Genomic DNA, 16,596 nt, shown 5'->3' on the forward strand with positions numbered 1-16,596 from the left:
TAAATATCCTTCATTGCATATGTCCATTATCACCTGTGTACCAGCAGATTGGAAAGTCAGTGGGTTTGGTATGGGATGAAAATAAATGAAAACAAAATAAAGGTCATGTGGTTTTCAAGAGAGAGCTAAGTGAAGCTAAATGTTAAAATAGGAGGAAAGAAACTAAGAGTAGGTGGAAGAGTTAACCAGTCTCAGAAATGTTTTGGATCAAAATGGTCCAAGTATGCATAGTTGGGGCTTAAGGAGAAGAATTAATTGTTCAGGAGGAGGGAATTGATGACATATTGAGTCAGGGCATAGAGTAAGGATGTTAAGAAATGGCTCGTTAATACTTTGTTATGGAGAATGGTTTTGTATGGCACAGAACCCTGGTTATTGATATAGGTGAAGGTTGGAGGCTTTTGAGAAGCATGTGTGGAGAAAAGAAGGTTGAATGGACAGAAAGGGACACAAACGAGGAAATGCTGTGGCATGGAGGGAGAAGTGGGAAGACTGTTAAGAGAAATCTAAAGGAGGCATGAAAGATTGATGTAGAGCATTCTAATTGGCAGTGGGATGTTGAAGATTGTGATAGAGGGGAGAATGTTGGGTGAATGGAGAAGGAATAGGAGAGGCATTTTGGAATGAAAAATGCATGTGGAATTGAAGAGTCACTTCATGTGTTGTTGGATGTCAGGTTGTGTGTTTTAGGAGAGGCAAGGAAATATATCCTGCATAGTGGTAAAGGCCGAGTCAACCCAAAACCTACCTGTTGAATATCAATAACAATAAACAGTAAAAACTTACTGCAATTAGCATGGGCTGTATGGAAGGAAAATAATGACAAAATCATTTAACGATTGATTGATTTAACAAATATTCACATGAAATATCTACATGATTCCTTCAGATTCCATCATTTTCTCTGCTTGCAATTTAGAAATTCTTTGAATAGCCTTCTGAGCTGCTTGATGTATCTTTGGATCAAGTTTATCTGAAATAAAATAGGATAAAAAGAAGTATAAGGAACAAAGTACTACCATCCTTATATCGGTATGCACAGATGATTGAAACACAAGTATCTGTCTGCTTTCAGACAACATTAAACCCAATTCAATACTTCTAAATTAATCTCTCTCTAATTAATGCAATGAGAGTAGCCGCCATGGTAATGTAGAGCACTCATCAAAGAATAATATAGTAAGAATGAATCCTAAATTTTCACTAATACGGTAAAATAGTGAATTATGATGGAATACATATGGTCCGAAGGGACCAATGGGATAGTGATGCTACCAAAAATTATGAAAATAATATGGACAGACAGAATAACTTAATAGAAATCGGTGATGGTCAGTAAGATATCACACCTCATGATATGTCTACAAAATTTTCCTGTTCTAATTAGGATCCTTTATAAGCTTCTCTGTTCATATGCTCTTAGTAGGCCTTATCTCTCACTAGATTGCTGTTAATGTTTCAAACATCCATCATGTGGTTCCATTTTCATGGTTTATTGAAGCAACAAACTTGTTTATTTAGAAAAATGAAAAACAATGAGTTTCATGCGGAGGTTATAACACTTATAAATATTTAAAAGGGTCAACACCGAAAGAGATCAAATCCGAGTTAGATGAAGTTCAGGGCACGTCTACTCCACTGTTTGTTAAAAATAAATGAAAGGACTAACTTTGTAGTTCCACACGAACGATTTATTCACACGACCCGGGTTTCGAAGAAAAACTTCATCATCAGTTTTACTTCGAAACCTGGGTCGTGTGAATGAATCGTTCGTGTGGAACTATAAAGTTAGTCCTTTCATTTATTTATAATGAATCAGTTCCATAAAGTTATGCCAGAAACCATCAATTATCCTCTGTTTGTGCTGGTTTACAATTGGGTGAATGAGTTTAAACATTGCCGTACATTCACAAATGATGAACATTGTTCAGGACATCCATTGAAAGTGACTTCCTCTGAATTGATTGACAAAATCCATTATCTGTTTTTTTTAGTAATAAATCAATAAAAGTTCATAAAAGAGGCATATCACATAGTAGAGTGGTTCCACTTTTGCATGAAGAATTGGGTGTGAAAATATCTTGCAAAGATGGGAGCTGTGTTTGCTCTCAGTGGAGAAAAAACACAATCTTTTGGTCATTTTGGAGGCTGGTTTGGTGGTTTTCCACCACAATCCTGATAAGTTTCCGCATCAATACACAACTGTGGATGAACCATACACTCCAGAGACAAAGGAAAAGCAAAAACAATAGGTTGCATTAATAAATTTCAATAGACCAGTGTAGATCAGATGGCAAAGAGTAATTCTCGTTAAAATCATTTTCAAAGTGGGTATTCCCCCCCTACCACACACCCTAGCGGTGGCTTGCAGGGTATATAAAAATAAAAGAATAAGTAAAAATGAAACAGGCCTTAATGTATGCAATTGGTACACAAGTCTTGATAGAGAATCGCTAAAAAAATGGCTTCATCCACTTTTTAAAACTAATTTGTGATAAATTTCATAAATATATTAGATGATGATTCCATTCGGTACATTTTCAATTATTTCAAAAATTTAATAAACTACCGAATCACCCTTATTCAAATGGTTGGCCAATCGAAGGCTTAATTAGAGTACACTGAAATGTAAAAAAGAATTTTTTTTACATGTTACATAATTTACGTATACATTTTACTTACATATTTTATGCTTCCCTTGGATAGGGAAAAAAATAGGCAGGTGATGAGCATTTTCACACACCAACACATATGGACTCTCACTCCTTCCATCAGGATATTTTAATCTATAATCTTCCTGTGATAAACAGTCAACTACATCCACATAACCTAGCAAACAGCTGGTTGGATACTGACGTGGAAATTTGATGCCATCATCTGCAGAGTATAGACGAAGCCACAATTAACATTGCCACATGGAAATGCATTGAACCAAATCTCCAAAATTCATGATTACTTTTGATAACAAACTTACTGTTCTCAAGTATCTGAAAAAAATTTTCTGTCTCCTTTATATCTTGAGGAAGAGGTACTTTGGATGCTGCTGCAATCCACAGTCTGCCTCTATGAGACGTATACCACGTACGGCCTTCATCCCTGCAATATAATTTTAAAAGGTGATGACTACAATAATGTTACTATTGAATAAGCTTGGTGCAGTTCTTCCTTAACCTTCATTTTAATTGTAATTTAAGTATTATGCAAATGAAAGGGTGCATAGACCAACAGAACCAATTAAAACTGGATGCCATTTTGCAATGTCAACTCATGAATACAATTATCATTTGATCATCCATTGAAGAAGAGTAAAATGAAGACTGAGTGACTCACTTCATTATTCCATAAACAAGAAGAGAAGCCCATGGTTGATGAAGACTTAAGCATAACCCTTGGTCATACATTTCTAAAAGACCCTGATCCTGGACTCTATGAACAACAGGCCACACTTTGTTTGAATTTTTATCTTGAAAATCGACATTAGCATCCCCAGAATCCTGAAACTGAAAAGAAACTTTAATAAATTTCAAAACTGACACATGAAAGTATTAAAGTAAAGATGTTACATCAACTTTAAGGTAAATTTAAACATACATACTATAAACTGCCACATTTATTCAATTGATAGTGCTCCTCTAAATAATATAGCTCTATTACCTATTATTCAGCATACGTATTTCATAATTGCCTCTAAGACAGAAAAAATATTTCAAAAATCAAGTTCTTAGAGCGATGGCACACTTGAAAAATGATGCCCAGGGGAGATTACCATTCCAGATGGACCAGACAATCTTATAGTTTTAATCAATTATAAAATTAAACTAAACACAATATATAGCAAATTAACAGCAAAAATTCCTTATTGCTACAGCCCATCCATCCACAGTAATTTGAGTGGCTTTAAAAGGCAAGAGTCAAATTCAAACCAAACCTCATGGAAAGTGGAATTTCAAACACATCCAGTTAAACACACTTAAAACAGTAGAGGGACCAGTTTTTCTCCCTGTAACCACTATCAATCACAATTATTAGGGAAGACAACTTACAGCTGTTGTGCCATGATATAAGCTTATGAAGGATGGCTAAAAATGGCTTCATTCAAATTTGAAAACTTATATCCAATAAAATTCATTTAGGAAGTTGATTGCAAAGGGTACAAATAATTTCCAAAATGAATTTTTTGTTATTTGTAACTGTAGGTGATTTGAAAGAGGTAGGATTTTCAGGGAATGGGGAAAGAATGGGTGGAAGGTAACTTGGTGCTAGGTGGCCTCCTCTTAATGAAATGTCCCAAAGGGGCCACAGTTTTACCGTCCTATCCAACACATTCAGTATAATCCACTTGAAGTGCTCTCCACATAGCATCTTAAGTAGGGATCAGAATACCATTGAAGAATCCATCCAGCCATGAGGCTGATCATTCTTTTAATGGAATATGCTGCAGGCTAGAAAAACTGGTGTTTATGGTAAACATGATGTGTGAAGACTGAAGGATTTTGAAAACGGTTCAGAGAAGGATTGAAAAAGTAAGTTTGACAGAAAAGACAGAAAAAGGTAATGTTATCCCACGTAAATTACTCCAAATTTTGCGCAGTTATCCCAACAACCCCTCATGGAAAGTAATATAATTTCTAATATTTTACTCTATAAAAAAAATCATTATCTTACGTTTCTAGTTCTTAAGATGTTCCTGAAATTTAATTCAAAATGCCACAATACTACTGCAATGGTGAAGCCTAGTTCCAATAAATAATTAGAGGTCATACACTCAAGTTTCTGAATATTTCACATGCACTAGGTGTGTCCAGAAAGTTATGCATTTGAGATTTCCAGTACACAGTCCACTCTGAACTCCCGGAGCATCCAAACCAAAAAAAGTTTTGATCTCAACGGATGTTTATATACAATTCACAATTTACTAAATGATAGCAAGTATAGGTATGCACTTACAACAGGCTGAGGAAAAAACATATTAGGGTGACTGTTGCCTTCATCAGGTATGGCCCTGCCCTTGTGGTGAACACTTTCACTTATGGCCTTCAAAACTGGATCATCTGGATCATAAACATTATCAAAACCATCCTCTTCAACCACTTGCCGTCCTGAAGAGTCAACAAGTAATGATATCATATTATTTTTATATATTGATTTATTTAACAAGTAACCCTAAAACAGCAAAATTGGTTTAAAGACAAATGACTTAGACAATTAATTGCATGGTCAAAATTAGGAATAAAAATTTTATTTCCGAATTTTCATCACCAACTATTTAATCTATTTTTTGGGATCAAAACATCATATTGTTCCAGCATTGCAGTTAAATGTTCCAAAAGTGAGGGAACAGATTAATAGGGTATTATACAGAAATGGGAGCCCAGGGAAATCCTGAAGAAAACTGAGATAATTTCAACAATGACAGTAAGTGTTTCTCAAGGGTAAATAAGCATCCTACTCAATGTATTAATATCATAATTCAATTCCAATATTGAGTTTTAAATAAATAAATCTTTTACACTCATGTATGGTTCAACTACAGCACATGAATCCACACCCTGACCATTTCTGATTTGTGAATGAGAACGATCATGAATATCCAAGGCCATTCTTCAGCTCATCAACCTCAGTTAAACAGAACATTATCTCTTCAGGCAAACTAAGTCAAAAGTAAAAAAATCAAATGCTGTGGTCCAAATTTTAGAAGATTCACCACCACATACATCTGTTTCATCAAATACAGATACAGAAAATTTACCTCCAAAGTCAAACGTCATTGTTTTCTTATGCCTTGACATATCCCTTTGAGCTTTCAGTTCTAATTCCCTTTTCCTTAGCTGTTCCCTCTCCTCTTTTGAAAGCCATGGAGAACTTGAAGAGAAGTAATCGTTTTCATCATCAATTACTTTGGTCCGCTTTTCACTGCAAAGAAAAGATTGAATTGTCAATGAAATACAGAGACAATTGCTGTTGTGTTACTATCCATTTAAATAAGTTGTTGCATACCCAACGACTATGTCCCAGGGAACAATTAAAAATCCAATTACACTGAACTGTATAGTTCAGAACCTTATAAACAATGAGTCAGAAAATGGATTCATGTACATTAAACCACAGATTAATAGCAAGTTGTTGCAATGAAGAGCTCAAAACATGATTTATGGATATTATCTTCCGATTATCTAATATAGGAATCAATGCCCACCCAGAGGGCCCGGGTTCAAATCCCAGTGGTGCTGAATATTTTTCAGCGGTCTCTCGATCCCTACTTGAGGTACTTTGTGGAAGGCACTTTGAGTGAGTTCGCTGTACGTTGGATAGGACGTTAAGAGGCGGACCCCTCGGCACCTTTTGTAAAGAGTAGGCTAATCCTGACGCCAAGTTTTTCTCCAACCTTCATCCTTTTCTGTCCATCCCTAATGGCACAAATTACCTCAGCTGTTGGTCACTTCCCCTAAATACTACTACTACTAGGAATTAATGCCTTCTTCAAAGTACATCCCTCGAGTGTGATCACACTTCGGCTAGTGGCTTTTCCATGACCCAAAGGCTCCCTGGTAGAAGGATTCTGTAAGGTCCTTAAGGGTATGCATGCAAGCTTCTTTGATGGCTCTTAGGGTCCCATGGTGGTGTCCTTTGTTGGAGGATTTAACATTTGGGAATATGACATAGCCTGCTGGTCCCAATTCGAGACTGTGAGGGCCTAAGGGGATCGTCACCTTGGTGTTGTAGAAGGCCTTTGCAACCAAACACTCGACTATGCTCTTAGTGGTCTGTTAAGACCTTCGGGACGAGTTTGGTGCAGATATTTTGCATCGCCAACTTTACAGTGAGAATAGTGAGCACTGTCATCTTTTCAATGCCAGTATGATCTGTGATAATGCATACATTTAACCAATGGTCTGAATTCAACATTTCACACACACATGTCAGGAAAAAATTGTCACCAATACTTTTTATACAAACCTTTTATTTGTGGTCTGAACTTATAAGAACAATGAACAGCTAATGGATCAGCTTCAGATTCTAATAAGGCATCAAAATTAGTGTTCAACACCTGGAAACTTGGATAAATTTCCCCAAATACATATGAACCTAATGTTGCACATGTTTTTGGGTTTTAGCTTTCAAAAACTTTCGCTTAAGATCTTCAAAACTGGATCATAACCATTCTGAAAACCATTCTCTTCAACCAATTGCTGTCATAAACAGTTAGAAGCTATGAAATATTAATTATCATATGTCTTTGGCAACGGTAACAAGGCCAAAATTGTGAAAAAATTTTATTTCCCAATTTTCATCCAAAATCATTTAATCTATTTTTGTTGTTAAAAAAACATGTTCTAGAGATGCAGTTTAATATTTCAAAAGCAGGGGAACAGATTAAAAGAGATAGTATACAAAAGGGCAGACGTTAGGCCTGCGAAATCTAGAAGAAACTGAGAAAATTTCAATTTTTAGCAATGACATAAATGTTTCTCATGAGTACCCTACTTAATGGGATATTAAATACATTACACATTAGTGTGTTCAGATAAGAAATTATGCAGTTTTTGTAAGGTCAACAGTAGAGGAGCAGTATGATGGTCGTTTTCCAGTACATTGTAAATTTTCAAGAAATATCAAGGTGGTGAAGATATAATGACATGGTACTAATTAATGGGTATACTGAGTAATATCATTCAACTAACATCCAGCAATATCACCCAAATCGACATTGATCACTCCATTTGACTGTATAGACATATACAACAGGGACAGCACACTGATTATAATTATATGTATCATGTCTTGCTGACATATATGTAATGTTATTGTAATGTTGAGGATAATTAGTAACATTATACACACAGTATTGATTCGTAAAATCATTCAAATTTGACTCATAAATATTAAAATATAGTGACAATGTGTTGATACATCATCATATCTAATTTACTAACTGTGCTTGAGCTCCATGCCTTGAAATATTAATTTTCACAATGAGGATGAGTATTCCAAAGATGTATGCTAATAATTTTGAACTTTTGAATTTTCAAAACATTCTATGTCTGTGAAAAAAAACATACGGTGTAAACCCAAAAGCTCTCAAAAGAAAATCTCGAAGGCAAAAATAACCCTTTGTCAAGCAGTACAGCAGGAAATACTATGGCCTCTAATACTGAATGTCAACATTAATACTGTTTTCACCTTCAGCCATTTTACTTGCCATTTCACAATCACCACAAATGAAAATGTAATTCTGAGAAGCTTGACAAATTCCCAGAATCAACTTACATGTTTTTTCCAACCATTTATTATTCAATAAATTTCAAGGTTAACTTTTATTCAAACTGTCTCTGCATCTCAAGCACTGCTGTTACCAAATGAAGATGCATTTCACTAATTTCAACTCAATAACTATATTTGTCATGACAACCAAAATGAAAAGGTCTCTGATGCACTCTCTTTACCAAGTTGCCACAACCTTAACTTCAGTTTGCGAAGAGAATACCAAACTTACCATGTTCGATCATATTCCAGCAGCCTATCTCTTCGCTCCATCGCTTCTTCCCAATCCACAGACTTTGGCAACATCTGCTTCATATACTGAATTTGTGTTTCAGAAGTTACTCCATGCCTTTCCATGCCCTCTCCAGGGGGATACACCTGGGCATAAAATGCAAGTTGCATTAAATGAACAAAATATAATAACAATATCTATTTCCTTGCAATATTGAACCATTTCATGATGAATTATCTGGATTCATTTTCGAAGTCCAAATGAATGGTGCATCATTTCATTAAGGTTTGAATTTGAATCAATGACGTATGAATATGCATTAAATTATTCCATTCAATTTGACATACACATAACCAATTTTGAACAATCCAGGAAATGATATCACCAGATTCACAGGCTTTGTGTTTCAAGTCACAATAACATGAAAATAGAGAAAATTCTATACACAACATTTAAGTCATTACTGATTCAGTTTAATTGAAAAATTATGCTGTCGGTGACATTACGTATATTAAATATAGAAACTATTATGAATGTTAAACATACATTGTAAGTAAACAACGCACTTTCTTTCCCTGTTTTGTAGTTATGGATTGAGGAATTTGAGCTACTTGATTCACCATGGCTGAATAATACAATCACCTGAAGGCATTCAATAATCACAGTTTACTGTCACTACTAAATATGATATTTTCTTATTAAATAACCATAGTTTACTGTAGTCCTTGAGCCAAGAAAAGACATAGATACAACTGAATTTAAGATCACACCTGATTCAATCAACGTCATCTATTGTTGAATTCATCTATTGTATTATTCCGGTCATTTTTGTGATAAGGCAAAGTATTGTGCAGTTTCTGAAAAATGTATGCACATAGTAAACAGATAGTACACATGCAATAATGAGAATTTTACTTAAATGGTGTTTGACAAGAATAAAACCAGGTCTTAAGCGAGGCAAGATTCATGTTTGTTCAACTTTAATCATCCATAAATGAAAAACCTTAATGTTCAGGCTTAAAAAAAATTGACATGGTACTTGAAGAAATTAATACACATTGATTTCTTCATCATATCAATGCACAAGCTAAATCCGAATTTCAGTCCAATACAATAAAAACCTTGCTTAAGTAGCCTCTAGTAGAGTGAGTAGTTTCCATAATGAGTGAAAATATTTTTTTGAAAATTACTAGCTGAATGAGCAACTTTTCACATAACAAGTGACATGTAGAGGGCGATTCCATACCAGCGATGATTACATGCCGCCTGCTTTAATTTGTGTATAACACTTGTCCAGCTACTATCTCATCTAAAAATCATCAAAAATTTATTTAATGAAAATGCCGAATCAGATTTTCACACAATTTTTAAAGCAACTGCATAAACAAATGTTTTCGAACAGCTTGACAGTGAAAACGAATCAGGCATGTATCATGAATATTAAATTAATTGTTTCAATTCTTTTCTGCTTTCTACCAACCGAATTCACCTTCCAGGTTGATCCATTCCAAAATAGAAGAAAAGATGACAAAGATTCACAATCCTACATATAATTTTCTTGGATAAATCTTATACATAATATATTGTTTTTAGCATGGAACACACTATCATATTTTAAATTAATTTGTATTGGAAAATTTGTTCACCAAACAACTGCTTTGCTTCACGAGAAGTATTAGGGAACGAATTGGGGCTGAAAATTGCATGAAGGTGATTTTACTATGCTTTTTCAAGGTTGTTTTGAACCTTCCACATCTCGGAAAAATGACACCCTTTCAGGGAAGCTAAGAGAATGGACAGCATTAAAACTTTGGTTGACAGTTAGCTAGTTCATCACAGCAGTTTTATGGCTCTTCATCAACCACATTAAAGACACCAGTCTGTAATGTGATTAATGGCAAACACCTATCACTTGAGCGAATTTATACATAGTATAACAAGTAATTGACATAAGATGGCAGTTGTTTCTAACAGTGAAACAATTTTAGCATCACAACACATTTCACAGTCATGTGTGCAGAGTGAAAAACATCTCTTGACAAAATACTTAAATTAAATGGATTAAATTTGGTTTTATTGCACAAACCTACTAACAAAAATCTAGAAAGCAATGTACAATCATTGAAACTGAATCATTTCAGTCATTTTTATCATAATTACGGATTAACACAGGCAATAAAATATACGCGTAACCCAAACAGCAACTGGTGTTACATCTGAGTATGATGAAACATCAACGATCCTCCCAATAACTTTTTTTTTGGTATTAACTTTAATGAATCTTGTACATCCATCTTAAAACTACCTAAATCACAAAGAAATATTTAATAGATTTCTGGAAACAAATAAAAAAACAGTATTTCACTTTTATAGAGTGCCTAGACATTAGATTTCATTATTTTATTTTGGTTTTCAAGGACTCAAGGTTCGCCTGCCATCATATTTTTATAAAAAATACTTAATCTAACAATATACTTCATTATGCAAGTAGACTTTTCAAACTGAGCAGCCTGGCATTAACAAATGTCAACTGCAAAGTGCAAGACTTTGTAGCTGATTTCAGGTGGCCAAGAGTGTGTATTTCCATTTCACTCACCAAACTTCCACAGAAAAGGCATGGTCCAGGGCCTTCTTGTTCACAAACAATTCTTCCACACTGAACACAATTGTTAATTAGACCATGCTTGCCTGCTTGGCAGAAACATTTGTGGCGCCCTGTAACAAGTCCAACGTTCACAATATCACAATGTGTTCAGCATTACTATTTTCGTCTCAAGGTATATACAATGAAGAATTTCAGAAACTAAATGAGAACATAAATGGTCAAAGCAAAAACATTGAATGCTCTAATGTTTTAGCACCCAATCTTTTCCCCTAGTAATAATTACCTTTCAAAAGAACTACATCTTTATTTTGTCCTTCTTGGGTATAGAGCCCCACATATTTAGATTTTTTCTTGCTCACTGCTGAGATCTGAAACACAATCATACATATTAATACCCTAGAGGCAATTGAAACTTTTTTTTGAATATTTTAAATACCAAATGTATTCACAGTATAAACATATCATGAATTTTAAAATTAATCAGAAGAAATTCCAATACCAATAACTAATTCCATCAAAGATTGTTTGATCATTGAAATGTCTGATCAGTGGAAGAGGTTGCTCATAAGACAGAAAGATGAAGTACAGGTATATTGTCAGAAGCCCTTCTTCTATGCACATGCAGTGGAACCTCACTTAACAAGCACCTCACATAGCGATTAATTGGTATAATGTATGAGAATATATTAAAATATGATTCGCTGAACTTGTGAATTTTATCAAAATGAATGGCAAAGTTGAGGGGGATTCCTGATTGTGAACCTGCCGTTTCAGATTTGTGTTTTGCACTCGTTTTGCTAGCATTTAGTGTTGCCAGTGATCACAATCTTTTTGCAACTTGTGTTCAGATATTATTTGTGATTTTATTGTGCAAGTTTAATAATATTTTATGCATAGTTTTAATTATACCCCAAAGAAAAAGCCACAGGAAGACAGCCATTAAAGAATAAAAATTATCCTAGAAATGAAAAATAAAATCATGAAAAATCAATATTGAAGCATGACCGTAGCTAATCTAGCATGTACATTGGTCAAAATGGCACTATCCTCAAGAACAAGGACAAAATTAAGACGATAGATGCTTCAAAGGCAGACAAGAATGTATTCTATGCACTCTCAACAATGATGAAAGGTCATGGGAAACTGTTGCATTGTACATTGAGAGATATTATTCTTACAAGGCAGAGAGGCTGTGTCCACTAATAATTTGTTAAATCATAATGCTGTTGCATTTTTACAACATTTTGAAGAATCAGTACAAAAAATGTATCTAGGCAGCTTTAAAAAGAATTGGGACTGTATCATACATGATAAACTTTTGTTACAATTTTTTGTTTTTTTTTACAAATTCAATTTGCATTCCAGGTTGGTTCATTCCATGACAGAAGAAAAGATGATGATGATTCACGATCCTGAATAATATATATACAACACACTCTAATTCTAACTCTAATGGATACATGAGAAAACATGGATAATAAAAATACATGGATAACCAAAATACGCATAAAATGTTTGTGATACAGTATAAATGGATATATAAGGCACCTCTCCTTTTTCATTTTGTGCGATTATTTCAAGTTTTGTAGCAATGAAAAATACAATTTTTTCTGTTTTTCAGCCATTCCATAAGGATTTATAAGAACACAGACCTATCATAAAGCGAATAGGAGAACATATATTCCTCAGAAAGTTAACCAATCAAGCAGCTAAGAAAAAATAAATAATGAACAAAGTATGAGAATTAACTAGGGATCACTGATATGGATTCTTATTTATCATTTGATACCAATTGAAATAAGTTATGGTAGATAGTTTTTGAATTATTTGTTGCATAGTAGAACTTATGTATTTGCTTGCCTTTTGTAAGGAGAATACCGAATCCTCAGGGCTAATGAATGTGAAGGAAATGTAGAGCAAAAAAAAAAATTGATTAAAATACTATGTACTGTTATCATATCTTTATTTTGGGTAATTAAAAACTTATAAGAATGCAGATGTATCTTAAACTTGCATTTTTGAAAAGCATATTGAAGTTTCAAAGTCTTTAATCATCTTTATGAATTTAATTTAACGATAATGTACAAGTGGATAATCCGAACCTGGATAATTTGTGAGTTTAAGTTATTATTTTCTTCGAATTAACCTTGTGCATAATTTATTTTTGGCATAGAGCATTGTTATATTTTACAATAATTTATATGGGAAAAATTCTTTCCCTAAACGAGAGTTTCACTTTACGAGGAAGATTCTGGGACGAATTGTGGTTGTTGTGCAAGGTTCCATGGCGATGGATTGCTGACTAATACATTGAAGTAATAGTTAGACAGACTAATAAGGCCCATACAACTTTCACTCTTGTGAAGGAATTGTTTTTGGGGCTCATATTTGATGATACTGTAACTACAAGACTCTAAAGATATTCTAAATTGGCTCCTACAATAAAGGAAACAAATTACACATAAATTTTTAGACAGGGTATTGTTTTGACGTTGGGTCCCTAATAATGACATTCTTCTATGTGGTCAGATGTATCAGATATGTTATGTTGAAAATGGAATGCGAAATAATAAGATTTCCTTGGAAATGGATGGTTATTAACACCAAATAAAAACGTGCGTCACCAAAAACCAACTCAAACACGTTTCAAAACTAAATCAACAAAAAATATTAGGAAAAACATGATATTTGAAATACTATATTCAAGTGACAAAAAAATATTTGGGCAACGTCTAGACTTAGTTTTTCATTGAAACAACGATGTATTATAAATGCTATCTCATCGCTCTATTTGGCAATATCATGAAGAATATATGTTAAGCAAAGGTAATGAAAACATACATGTAGAATACATGTTTTCAATGCCTATTTAAAGCAGAAGTTGTTGCTAATGAAGTATCCACTGCTATTTTGATGTAAATTTGACTATTGAAAATTTTCAGTATTTTACAAAGTGGGACGTCTACAGAATTGTAGTATTTTATTTTGCTGTATTTATAATGGCATTGATATATATATTTTATAATAACACACTTCTAATCTTCATCATGCCTGTGCATAGATGAAGATCATAAGCGTGTATTTCAACACTAATATCTGTGCTCTAATATCAGTGACCAACGCTGCAAATAATGTATAGGTATTAAGATCTATTAACTACCTGCTCTTTCTTCGAATTCTGCTCCTGTTGCAAAGGTTTGCCTTTTTTTTCATTCTGCTTCGATACTGTGTACTTCTGTTCAACTTCTGATGTCTTATTTCCTCTATTGGCCTGATTTTGGCGGGCACCTAAATAAGCAATAACATATAACAAAGTACAGCATATGCGGAGTTAGGTCCAACAAAAATTATTACCAAGTCTAAATTATAACCGTTATGTCATATGTACTTCGAGAAATATATAAAAATATACATATATGAAGGGGCAGACTGCATTACCAGCAAATTAATTTATAGACTTATAGATAGGTATTTTGCTATCACCAAAACATCCCATGCGCTTACTAATCCCCAAGTCTTTTGAATTAAGAGACAATATAATTACATTACACAATATTAATATAATTAAATAAAAGTACTATAAAAATAATGTGAATTCGCAACTGCAAATCCTTTAGAGAAATTTCTAACTCTAAATTAACAAAACAGAGGTATAGAAGTATGAGAGCGACATATTGCCGGGATATTTGCCAGTTAAGGGATGACATGCACATCAAAATAAAGACACACATCAGCAGAACAAATTCAGAACTATTAATTACTTTTTTTCAGCAACTCCGACAGCAATTGCCGATGAGCAGGATCTTGAAAATTGAGTAACGTTTTAAGGTATTCCTCGAGATCCCTGGCATTTTCTATTGATAAAATATACCTGGAAGATGGAGCAATCACCTGATCACCATGCCATAGCGAAAAGATTTAACCAGGACGCATAAATTCTACGACTTCATATGCAAATACTATTAATAAGTGCCGAAGTTAACAACATAACATTACATTTCTAATTAAAAAGAAATTATTGCAGTTCCAAAAAATTAATTAGCACAGGCATGCTAATTAAAAATATCCTTGAAATTATTACTTACGTTATCAGGTCAGAAGGTACTGGGAAAGATAAAAGTTTTGAAAGTTCCTCTTCCAACCATTCCGATACACCATTCGACATGGCCATATAAATGGTCGCTGCTTCTTTGTTTATTAGAAATCTCTCCAATCTTAACAAATTCTTATTGTTCACGATAAATATCCGCAATTTACCATCATCATAATTACAAACAATTTAACACATGTCAAACTCTGTAATTGGGAACAACGTGAAACTGGCACAATCCTTTCGAAATGTTAAACACAAGTTTGCCTAAATTCACAAATTGTAGGGCATGTTCGTTTATCCGAAACTGTAATATTAGTAATATGATATTTTTCTTCATAAGATTTGTCAAAATTAAATTAAATTTTGAAGCCATATTTTACCCCTAACTATGAATCGGTTGGCAACTTCATCTCTTTTCTAATCTCCATTTTTAAGATATGTTATGTATGGGCTTGCACAATAGGCGAGCTCCTAGATCTGTCGATAGTCTCCACAAACCTAAAATCGATGGGTACAGACCATGAACTTAGCTTTTTCAAATAGCAAACGATAAGTGTTCTCTCTTCGAGGGGAGTATTCATCAATTAGTGTCAATTCATTTTGACCATCAGGAAATATATTTAAAATGGCCTTGTTTGAATCTTTGCTTTCCCATAATGCAATGTGCACTTTATTTGCCTATAGGCAAAAAACATACCATAAGGGTGAAAACAAACTAAAAGTAGTAATACCATACTATATTTTAAGTCAGCAACAATAACAAAAAAGGAAAACTATTCATTTTTTGCTTCCAAGCATTGTAAGATAGCACTTGTGGGCATTAGTCAGAGAAATTTTTCAGAACGTAATAAGTAAATGATAGAACACAGTAAGATGAAAAAATGTGAAAAATACGAATTATTTAATGGGTGATCAAAATATACCTATCAACTGATTGGTTTCTTCAGAAAGCAAATTGATGCAACACTATTCCATTCCATTGAAATATATGTATGGTCCTGAGAACAAAGCTATGCCTATGCTAATGCCCTATAAATGTATGTTCTTTGACTAATTTCATCAAAAAAATGAACTGGACTTCACTTGAAAAAATGCTGACTAAATAAAGTCCACCGCTCATTTATTGGCTATTTACAGAGATATTTATTTGGAATAATTGGAAGTTGATTTGTTCCTTTCGCTGATTTAAGTTAAATTTTACCATGCCATACTCTTTTTTAAATGAGGAATAGACTATCAAAATTTATACATAAGGGGCCTTCATATAAACTGGTGCAAGTGTTAATATGTGAATTCATGCTGGCACCTGCTCATTAGCCTTACAGCTTGGCAAGACAATAACGGTACAATAATTTTAATGCAGAACAATAACTATGCATGAAATAAAGCTATTGAAAAGATATT

General features: G+C 33.7%; 1 protein-coding gene across 1 annotated transcript; it reads right to left on the bottom strand.

Annotated features, from left to right (window-relative positions):
• Positions 1-850: 850 nt before the first annotated feature.
• On the bottom strand, positions 851-15,398 carry LOC139686476 (activating signal cointegrator 1). The gene is made up of 12 exons (XM_071583656.1): positions 15,185-15,398; positions 14,861-14,970; positions 14,260-14,387; positions 11,383-11,467; positions 11,091-11,209; positions 8,495-8,640; positions 5,750-5,913; positions 4,948-5,099; positions 3,331-3,500; positions 2,975-3,096; positions 2,683-2,877; positions 851-973 (listed from the first exon to the last, which is right to left on the bottom strand). The coding sequence occupies exons 1-12, from the start codon at positions 15,268-15,270 to the stop codon at positions 873-875; spliced, it is 1,578 nt and encodes a 525-aa protein (XP_071439757.1). The 5' UTR covers positions 15,271-15,398; the 3' UTR covers positions 851-872.
• Positions 15,399-16,596: the final 1,198 nt, after the last annotated feature.

The sequence above is a fragment of the Hetaerina americana genome, unplaced genomic scaffold (genome assembly GCF_022747635.1).
Source record: "Hetaerina americana unplaced genomic scaffold, ioHetAmer1.1.p SCAF_1, whole genome shotgun sequence".
NCBI classification, from domain to species: domain Eukaryota; kingdom Metazoa; phylum Arthropoda; class Insecta; order Odonata; family Calopterygidae; genus Hetaerina; species Hetaerina americana.

Bases quoted from the DNA above. Each gene is read 5' to 3' on its own strand.
- LOC139686476 (XM_071583656.1), bottom strand. From the start codon at position 15,270: ATGGCCATGTCGAATGGTGTATCGGAATGGTTGGAAGAGGAACTTTCA. The intron at 14,388-14,860 runs GTAATTAATAGT...TTGCTTATTTAG, and splicing joins GTCGGAGTTGCTGAAAAAAA to GTGCCCGCCAAAATCAGGCC. The intron at 3,501-4,947 runs GTAAGTGCATAC...GTTTCTTTTCAG, and splicing joins TGTTTTTTCCTCAGCCTGTT to TTTCAGGATTCTGGGGATGC.